The sequence below is a fragment of the Uranotaenia lowii genome, unplaced genomic scaffold (genome assembly GCF_029784155.1).
Source record: "Uranotaenia lowii strain MFRU-FL unplaced genomic scaffold, ASM2978415v1 HiC_scaffold_297, whole genome shotgun sequence".
NCBI classification, from domain to species: domain Eukaryota; kingdom Metazoa; phylum Arthropoda; class Insecta; order Diptera; family Culicidae; genus Uranotaenia; species Uranotaenia lowii.
This window is the reverse complement of record NW_026598198.1, coordinates 28,799-39,517: the sequence shown is the minus strand read 5'-3', so window position 1 is coordinate 39,517 and position 10,719 is coordinate 28,799. Positions and strand designations below refer to the sequence as shown.

General features: G+C 40.5%; 1 protein-coding gene across 1 annotated transcript; it reads left to right on the top strand.

The window, feature by feature from the left end:
* The first annotated feature begins 2,221 nt into the window (after positions 1–2,221).
* Positions 2,222–9,950, top strand: LOC129759867 (probable serine/threonine-protein kinase DDB_G0272282). Its single transcript, XM_055757413.1, has 2 exons — positions 2,222–4,251; positions 5,243–9,950. The coding sequence occupies exons 1-2, from the start codon at positions 3,935–3,937 to the stop codon at positions 6,081–6,083; spliced, it is 1,158 nt and encodes a 385-aa protein (XP_055613388.1). The 5' UTR covers positions 2,222–3,934; the 3' UTR covers positions 6,084–9,950.
* Positions 9,951–10,719: the final 769 nt, after the last annotated feature.

Below are 10,719 nucleotides of genomic sequence, written 5' to 3'. Positions count from 1 at the left end.
CTCCAGAAAGAAAGAGCAAAAGCAGCAGCAAACTTGTGGCCCATTCACAGCAGCAGAGGAGCAAAGCAGGCGGAGAACTCACACTGGCAAACAGTTTCAGACGGACGGGCACAACTTGGTCTGCTGTTTGCTAGCTGGCTTTAATGTTACAACAAGCGAAGACCACCGATAATATGCGAAGCAATGAACCATCCATCCCTTTGAAACTAAACTGTTTAATTGCAATTTTTCGATTTGAGGTCCAATTGTATTGGTTAGGATTGGAGGTAATTATTCAAAATGAGAGGGATAACCTATTCCGTTGTGAAGTTTTTGTTGAAAGATTCTCGTTGATAAGAATGGAACGGTTACATCATGGTTCACTACGTCATCTTCATCTAAGAAGTCAATAAGATTGATAGCGAAAGTTTGTCAAATGACGATAAATCTGATGCTATCTCCCGATAATCAAACAAGTGTTAACCTGTGAATAAGAGAGCAAAAAAATTCACCGCACACAGATGCGTAAAGCAATAGCCGTGGCGGGTGCAGGCGGAAACTAATCGTTTAAATATCCACTTCAATGCAAAGCAGCGACGGCGGCGCGCTTGAAAAACCATCACCCGAGCAGCAGCAACATTGAGTACCACTAGATACACCACCAGAGGCAATTTAATTTTGCCACCAGCCAAACCAACCAGATACAGCAGGCAGTGAGTGAGCCAGTCAGTCAGTCAGCCCATATGAAGTGTATAGAAATTCTCACACCGCACAGGAGGCGAACAACAAAAACAGCACTACACTACACTACGCTACTCTAGTGCTGGCTGCGAACGAAACGGTATTATATTACCTTCGTTTCCTCCCCGCGAACCCTATCAGAAAAGCCGTCCCAATCCACAACAGTCCACCAATGGATAGGGATTGGTCGCTCGCGCACTCACCAAAAAGACGGGAGAAGATAGTTCTCCCCATGCGAGTTCCCTTCTTCGCTCAGATCGTTGCGGCCAAATAAACGAAATGTCCACAGAGGATAGAGGATATGGTTAAACCGTATCACCCGATAAGCTAGAAAACGTCATCGTACACCATATCGTACCAATACGATTTGGTACTTGTACTTCGACGTTTTCAAATTTTTGGCTTTTCTTTTGCGGTATGCTCCCAATTTCGCTTGTGACGATATTGGTTATAGCTTCGCATGCGAAATATTTAAAATTGAATTAATTTTAAATGCCAGTAGCAGATTTTATTTGAAGATGAAGCTCTAAGCCAAACAGAAAATTATGGTGTTTGCGGGGAGACAAAAAGCTTTTGCTTTTGGATCAATGAAAAATAATCCACTTGAGAGGATGTCATAAAGGGAATCTCAAACAAACAAAGAATGTCGTCCAACAGTCGATTTACATTCTGCATTCCAACAGTTTGAATTATTTCCCGACCCAAAACTTTGCAACAACGTCGCCTAACGACTATCAGCAGAAGATCTACGCCGAAAGGCGAGCGAACGTTTGAACGGACAAGAAGAGCGCACGCGAACGGTTTAGTAGAGAGAATTCGAACCAAGCAAGCAGCAACAACAAGAACGACGACGACGACAACGAAAACGTACCTACAGAAAACAGAGCAACAGACTTTACATAACCAAACAAAAGAAAACTTGTCTGCATCTCAGCTGATTGATGATGGTTTCGCTGCGCCGCCGTGTGGTACGGTGCCGTATGTACGCGATTTCCCGTTTGCTGAGTTGCTCCCGCATCTGCTTCAACGACTTCTGCTGCGACTTCGACGTAGCTCCCAGGTCACTCAGAGCCAGTTTTTCCTGAATGGTGCTGAGTGACTTAGTGTCAGTCGTGTGAACGCAATGAAATGAAGGAATATGCAAAAAACTGTTGAGTGCTCTATTTGAATGGAAAAGAGTGACCACTCTCGCTCTTTTTTCTGATCACAAGGTATAGAAGGTAGTTGCAAAGTTTAGCAGACAAAGCAACATTAAAACGTGCCTCGACTAGGTAGCAGAATCGGAGGACGGAGTGTGCCACTGAATAATCGATGAATATGAGAGAGAGAACGGAACTGCGATCGAAGGAAGACACTGGTCGGGCGCTCACTCCCACAGCATTTGTGGTGCAGGAGAGTGACGGTGTGCGGCCCGTGTTGTATGATGAGTGGAGTGAAGAGTGCAGAGAGTGCGAGAAACGGCTGTTGTAAAATAATTGTGGAGGCCAACCGTGCCGTGCACGAACAACATCGAGTCACTCTGGCCTGGTACTACGGCACGGCTAGTCTTGTCTTGTCGGTCCGACGTTAGTCTCAAATCAGTCTGTGAACGAATAACACGCAAACCAGCGGTGTTCCTCCTTCATCACCAATCGAGGTCGCGTGTCAATTGAATATACAATTCCTCTAATACCAAACCAATTTTTAGCAAAACAATTGACATTTGTGAAGTGAAAATAGCTACCAAAAAAACTGTCAAACCGGACTAAATAACGACGGAAGTGAAATACAAAAAAAAAAAACATAACAAAGCGTGGAATACTAGATAGCACTCAATGTAAAGTGTCTAAAAAAGGATTACAACGACAACGGGTGCAGTGCAAGGATTCGTAAAACAAGTGCAACAGCAGAAAACCGGTGCAAAACACGAGAAGAAGCATCGCAGAAAAATTCCGGTGTGAAAGTGAAACCCCTCTGAGGCTTTTTTATTTTACGCGGAAGTGTGGGGCAACAAGCCTCCAGAGACATCTTAATTACAAAATATTTAACAGCTCTCCCGAAAATAGAGTGAAGCGTGTGAATGGAACGGACGATTAAAAGCCCGAATTGGCAACATAGAGTGTGAAACGCGTACGTCGTACTCTACAACAACAAGAAGTGCGAACGGCGGCGAGAGAACGACGTGTAATAGGAGAAACAACAAACAAAAAATAAAGTGGCATCTAGTGCTGGCTGAGGAGTAACAAATCTCTGCGGTTCGGTGTGGTGTCTTGAAACGGTTAATAAGAAACAGCTAACGGCAAGGTCGTATCTCGCGCGAACGTTACCACCGAGTGCTGCCGAAGTGTGTGCGAAAGCAAAGACGAAGAAACGACGGTGGCCGCGGTGCACGAACGACCTGATGAAGTAGGAAACACGGCACAAAAGGTGCTGTGCAAGGAAAGGCTTGAATTTGCCGTTCGAAGCGTAGAAGAAGTAGAGAGAAGCAAGCAAAAAAGTTGATTGAGAGCCCCTCCAACACCTCCCTGATTATCGGTGAGCAGCAGCTGAGTTGGGACCTCCAAATCACCCAATTCCAATAGTTTTGGTTTGAATTCAAACCGATCGAAAAGTGAGTGAATCATTTTCTAAAAAAAGGGTTTTTGAACAAGAAGCATAAGCTATCCTGAATCGAAGGCCAAATATTGGCTGTTTGTGTGCGGTTTGAGGCAAGGCTAATCATAGACCAATAGTTAAAAAGTGACAATTTCATCTCGCTCAAAGCGCGAGAACCATAGAACTTCTGGAGTGTGAGCGACGAACGAGCTTGCGGTTTGACACTGAACGCGCTAGCTAACTAATAGAGTTGCATCGAGCTCCCTCGGCTGGTAGTCGAAGCGTAAAGTAGACAAGGAGGAATTAGAAAAAAAAACCCTAGTTCATTGTGAAATCTATCTCGCCGGAGACTGAATGTGTGTAGTGTGGTGATTTAACAGAAGAGAAACTATTTATGGGCTGCAAGCGCACAAGTGGACGACGACGTTCATGAAGTGACGTGCCGGCGCAGCCCCGCAGCACTATTGAAGGCGAAGTGAGGAGCGAGATATGAATTAATCGTTGCCACCGAGAGATAGAAGAAGCTTATCCAATAAACCCCAGAGTTGAAAGAAGTACGAAGCCTCGGATCATCTTCGTGTGGTCATCCTAGTAGCCTATATAGCTCAAACCAAATCAATAATAACAAAGTGACAAAAATATGACTCTGCCGACCAACAACAATCAGAGCAACAACAACAACAACGCCGATGACGATTCGGACATTTTCGGACCACCACACACCTCGCCCCCGATCCGCCGTAATCGACCAAAGGTTCCGATGATTTCGGCGCAGCTTCGGATGCGGGAGGTCCGCAAGCGGATCCTGCAGCTCTGCGTGCACAAGCTCGAGCGCATCAAGGACTCGGAGCGGAATCTGCGCCGTTCGGTGTGCATCAACAACACCTACTCCCGGCTGACCGACGACATCAGGCGCGAGAAGCAGAACAAGTATCTGATGCTGAATCAGCTCGTCAAGTAAGTAGTAGTAGAGGTTCAATCGACGTGGGGAAAAACTGTCAAATGAGCTATGAGCTACACTGGATTTGGAAATCACTCTCGGTTCGGGTTATCCGAGTATTTCGATAGGGCACGTTGCAATTTTTTCTTGTGTTCCTATTTCCCACATAGGGTAAGAAGGTAGTGAATCTTCCTGCATAAAAGAAGTAGCTAGCAGCAAACAAAGCATTTCATTTGCGATACAGTCAAACAGAGGTTGGCTCGTAGCGCAAAAGTGAGAGTGAGAGTTTTTCATTTCGTTTCGTTACGAAAATAGTGCATGATTGATTCCGAACGCGCGCGTCTCGGTCGCACTTATGTGGTACTGACTGAGGAAAATTATACCTACATTATAGATACCTAGCTAGCTAGAAGAAGTGGGCAAAAAAATAGCAGCACCAGTGATTCGAATTAACCGATATAGCAAGCGATTGGGGCGTCGATGGACGTTCGTTTGCGCGCTTCCACCGCTAAAAATAGTCAGCGAAAGTAGATGAGTAAAGAGCCAAGTAGAGTTTAAAATAGCTTTTGTCAGTGCCCCCGGAATATCGTCGTTGCGTCCGTCGTTTGAATGTAGGTGGGACGCGGATTTTAGGGAGAGCCTAGAGCAATCGGCGGTAGCGCAAAATTGGTTATCATTTTTCCTTCCTTGTGATTAGGTTAGCAGAGCGATTCCCAGCTTCTTATCACCAGAGCAACAGCCCTTGGCTGGAAATGTTATACTTTTCGTGTCGCGCGTATTCAGGTACTTTACGTATAGTTTGACGTCAATGAGCTAGCAACTATCCCGAAGCGGTCTACTGCGGTGGGATTGCACATTTGAAATCGTTAGAAATTAAGTAACAACGCAGGTTTCAGTGTTACAATTCAGTTATCGTTCATTCACTATCTTAATAAGGTCCTTACATAGCTACACTCGACACTGCCGCCAGCGATTGTACTGAATATTGATTTTGATTTTTTTCTCCAGGTCTGATAATGATTTAAAGAACAATGATAGTGCAAACAACAATAACAACAACGTAAATAATAAAAACAATGAAAACCGTAACAATAGCAACTACCAGCTCAAAAGCGAGAGTAAGAACAATGACAGTAATAGCTTTAACAACAACAATGAAGTAACCAAGACGCCAAAGCGAACAACCTCAGTGGAGACTGATCTGGAGACGTTGGACCGAGAACTTTGCGCTCTGGATGCCGCTATGCCCCTGGTGGATCCAGAAATAACCCAGAACGCGGAGAAACTGGAACAGGTTTCTCGGAAACGCAAATTCTCCCAGATGGATGACGATGACAACGATCGGCTGGTGCGAGAAGCGCTGTCGCAGTTTTATCTTCCAAGCCATCGCCCACTTACCGGTATTGACGACTACCCATCTCACCTGTTGGGCTCCAACAACGTAACGCCTTCAGTGCCAGTATCTCTGTCGCCTTCCATCGATATTAAACGCACCAAAGTAGATCTCCTCGACGGCAGCAGTCATCACCATCATCATCATCATCATCATCACCACAGCAGCCACCTCCAGCTTCACAACCATCATCCCTTTCACTCGCTACCGGACCTGAACGTGGCGCTTGAGCTTTCGAGCCAAAATCACCACCATCATCACCAGAAAGACTTCGAAGTGATTATGGACGCACTGCGGATAGGTGCCGCAGCCGGAAACACAATGAACGGTCCAGGTGGGTCCAGCTGCAATATCGGTCTCGGTAACATCGATTCGTGCGGACAGGCGGCGATGATGATGGCCGGTGAGACGGGTAGCGTATTCCACAATTTGGTAGTTACTTCGCTGGAGACTTGAAAGTAGGTCACCGCTCAGATTCCCTGTCATGAACAGCAGCAGCAGCAGCAACAATTCCACGGCCACCACTACTGGTCGCAACCTCAGCCATGTCGATGGTTCACCACCAATGCTGCAGCAGCCTGGACAGGGAATTATCACTGCAGCAGCCTCAGCAATACTAACAACAACAACAACCATTATTTTACCTTAGAAAGTAACAGTAGCGCCTTCAAGAAAATTGCGTAAAGCCGCAGCCGACCGACGAGACGACGTTGATCTTAATTTATTAGTACATTGGCGCTGGCGACGACGCCACGCTTCATTATTTAACAAAAACAAAAAAGATTAAAACCCAAAACACACTATTCGATAACTTATATACCACACTTCTTACCGTTTCCCAAAAAGCAAAATTATTACTAGTAGGTACTAGGCGTGGCAACGAACAACATTAACATACAAAACAAAACAAACATTTCGAGTGCCAATTTTCATATCTGCAAACAACCGAGAACACAGGTGATCATCGCATGCTTATGTGCAGCTGTAGTACTAAACAGTTGAATATCGTTTAAATTGTGTCAAAGCAATCCTAGAGGAACTGGTCCCTCTGGTGTTTTAACGCCTTCTTATAGTGGAAAATCAGCACAAAAGGACACAAATAAACAATAGAACTAATAGAAGTGAAAACAGGTGAATTCGATACAGAACTTCGTGAACGCACAGCAACAACAACAACAATTGAGCTTAGCCAGTTTCAGCTACAAATAATGCCGTTACCAATTTTTCTAAGCGAAAACGATGACGACTACGTAGTTGCTGGCAAATGTAAGTGAAAGTGTAAGGGAAACACTCGCTAAAGAGTGCGCAAGGAAAGATCGATACTCGTTCGTCGGGTCGCTTGCTCACTCACTCACAGTTGTTGATGTTATCCATGGTAATACGACCTAATGATGATGATCATCGTGAATCAAAGCAAGCTAGCTAGCTAGGTAGCTCGTCGTCTTTCGCGCAGCAAAGTTGGTCACTTACATTACCATGGTTGGATGATTCTCGACAAAACTTATAAGAGTCGTAAGAGAGCTGTGCGTGGAGTACTAAGTAGATGAAGACAAAAAAAAATCGCGTTCAATGAGTCGAAATTGCGTATCGCTGTGCCTAAACTGAGAATGGAAGTTCAAAGATGATGGTCCTGTTTTTTTTGTTTTCAAATAATTTCTTTTTTCATCTATTAGCTTAGATTTCACTTTCTGATCGAAGGCAGAGATGCGATTAAAGCTCTTAAACTACCGCTGAGATCGTTCCATTACTAAAATATATTTTATCGACTTCCGAACTTTAACAATTCTTTAGCATTTAAATCCGTCAAAAGTTAGATTAGTTTTTTTGTTTCGACCATTTACCACCATCATTTGACTGTTCACTGCACATAAGCGCCCGTTCCAGCGGAAAAAATAATGATAACATGTATTGGCGACTAAACACAAATTTGAAAAGAAAATTTATAGTAAACATAATCTGTGATATTAAAGCTAAGAAGAAATAAGCTAGTGGTAATAAACAAAAAACGTAGAGTTAAAATTAAAAAAAAAATTGAAATCGTACAGCCTATGGAAAAGTCGAGGCGATTCGAAGGGAAGAAACAAAACAAATTGCAATTTCCAAAACAACAACACAACAAGTTGTGCAACACGGACAAACATTTTAGGTTTCGTTGTATGCATACAGAAAAAAAACATAGAGAGTCTATCAATTTGATCGAACACCAAAATTGGCCCTAACTTCTTCACCAAACAAAAATAATTCTACAAGCTGCCATCTTAAGATTGCCATAGGTTTGACAGTTTGTTTCTAATAACTGTGTAAATTAACTTTAAAAACACTCAAATTCATCATGTATGCATACAACAAATAGGTTTCAATTTCCCATTTCCTATTTCCCAAAAACAGCCAATTATCTTCTAAAAAAATGAAAACAAATAAGGACAAAGGTAAAGGACAAACCCAGAAGACCAAAGCTTGTGATGATGAAACAATTCACACAAACAAAACAAAAAAAAAAACAAATCAAAACACTTACGCACCATCGCAAAATATATGTGCAATTGCATGACTGGGAATGGAAGGCATTACTAATTGCAATGAGCCAAATAAATAAAAATAACAACAAAAATTCAAAACAAAATTGATTGTTTTTTTTGTAAAAATTTAAAGTTTAAAAACAAACAAAAGAACAGAACAATGGAAAGACAAACGTCAATTGCTTTAAATTGAAATTTGCCAAAATGAAAATGTTGGATTGCCTTTTTTAGATATGGTAAAGAATTGACGAAAAACTCAAGCAACACGTTAACTGCAAGCAACATTCCGCAAACAAACATGAAAAATACACACACACACAATAACAAGTGCTGCTCTAAGCTGAGTAACAAAAAATTGCGTAGCAATTTACAAAAAATAATGGTAAAATTTAAAAATCGAATCAATTGACGAAACTTTTGCAAATTTTAGGTTTTTATTCTTCCCAGAATTAAATCCGAACGGAAAATTTTTAAATTCATCGAGTATTCGCTATTGGAAGCCAAAGTTGTTGAAACGCAATCTCTATTGTGTGTGGATACTTCTATGCAAAATTCAAACTTTTGGTAAGACTTTCACTTTAGCCAAAAGTTCTGTTGATGAAACAAAAACCGTGTTGAGTTTGCAATAGTAGTGTACTTAAAATTTGAATGTGAACAAAAGTAAAACATTATCGCTACAGATGTTTAGGACCAAACAATAGAACCGAGAAAAAACGGCTGTTCTTACCTCGATTAATTGATTGTGTAATATCCATGTGTTATCAAATGACAACGGCAAAGAAATTCAAAAATCGACTCAAACAAGCTGATAGTTTTTTTTTTATCAAAAAGAAACACTAAAAAGATACCCAAAGTGCTTGAATTTGTTGAATTGACCTACCTTTAAACAAACTATACTGTAATTATCTAGATCAATAAGAGTAAGTTAAAAACAAAGCATCTTCAAATCAAACTGTTCACAATGCCATTTTGTTATTACCTACTTTTTTGGTTTATTTTCTATGCTGTTTTTCGTTTCCCCTCACTTCAATCGACTGCCTTCTAAGAGCGAGAGGATTTTAATTTAAACAAAAAATCCAAACTCGAGCCGTAAGACTTACTACTATTATTGCTATAGCTGTTTGTTTTAGGTTTGATTTCCGCGAATAGTAAATTAAATATTGTTTGTGCAATTTACATACATCGCTCAAGATCGATGCACACAGAGAAGAGAATCCCTCAATGTTAGCCAAATATTTTCCTCCCATCCTTTGGGTAGGAAAAGTTTAATTTATTTAACTTCATAACTCTTGTTCAAAAGTTACCTACCTAAATATATTTATTTCAGTAGGATGATATATGCTCATTATGCTTGTTTCACCAAAAAAAAACACAAACTCGTTAGCAAATCATCCCAAATTGTTTTACCACACGTACTCTACGTCACTCGCATATTCTTTTCTTTCAAGGCTTGACGATATTTTGTTCTACTCGTACGTTTTATCTTCTTTTAATTTAAAAACAAAATATTTAAAACCGCAAAAAATAGTCGACCGGTTACTTATTAGAAGAGAGCGAAAAAAAAGAGCGAACAAACTAAAACTTGTGTAAATATAGGTGAAGTATAAAAATATCTAGTGAATGAATCAAGTATCTAAACTAAAATAAAGAAAAAAAAACTATACAAAAAACAAAAAAATTAAACTTTAAAAATCTAAAGTAGTAAGAGAACTAATTATGAGCGACGATTATACACTTAAGGGTCACTTTATTGCTGTAGTAGATTTTTTTTTATCTTCACAATAAATGTACCTGGAAAATTGTAGCCAACCGTATTTGGAACTTTCCGGTGGAACAGAAAAGAAACGTCCTTGTAGTTGCATATATGTATTTAAATCCAGGGAACTCACAAAAAAAAACTTTAAAACATTAAACGTTACCCACTACCCTCTTAATTAAAAATCTGTACAAAATGTTTGAAAATTCTACAATTTGTTAAATAAAATCAATCGTTTAAACTCGCCTGGAGATGAGTACAAAAATAGATTGTTATATTTTTATCCAATTGGAAATGTCGATAAAACAGAGTTGCTCGGGTGCATTTTATTCCTGATGTTTGGGTTTTCTATTTTTAGCACACAAGCAGGCGTGCGAACTGCGCATGTCTATTTTTATGGAACCTGAATCAGTGGTGCTTAGGAGGCGAATCAATGTGAATCGTTTCATTTGAAGGCGAATTATGTAAAATCTTTTAAAATAAAATGCAATTTAGAGAACAACAATATGTTACTAGGCAGTTGTGGTATTTTTACAATAACCTTCAAATTTTATTTGATTTTTTTTAAATAAGTCACTAGAGTTAAATCGAAGAAGGTACATGAGAAATTTCACTCATTGAGCACCACTGATGTGTGCTATAAATACATCTCGAATCGGAATTATCATCTTTTTGTATGAAAATATAAGTTAAGCTTTTCTGGAATTTTTTTAGAAAGTACAGTAAGGTTTTTTTCGCGGTTTTTTTTGCACGGTTTATTTTTACACGGCTTGTTTAACGCGGTTTTCCGAATCTACGCGGTATTTGAGAGAAAATA

Bases quoted from the DNA above. Each gene is read 5' to 3' on its own strand.
- LOC129759867 (XM_055757413.1), top strand. From the start codon at position 3,935: ATGACTCTGCCGACCAACAACAATCAGAGCAACAACAACAACAACGCC. The intron at 4,252-5,242 runs GTAAGTAGTAGT...TTTTTTCTCCAG, and splicing joins ATGCTGAATCAGCTCGTCAA to GTCTGATAATGATTTAAAGA.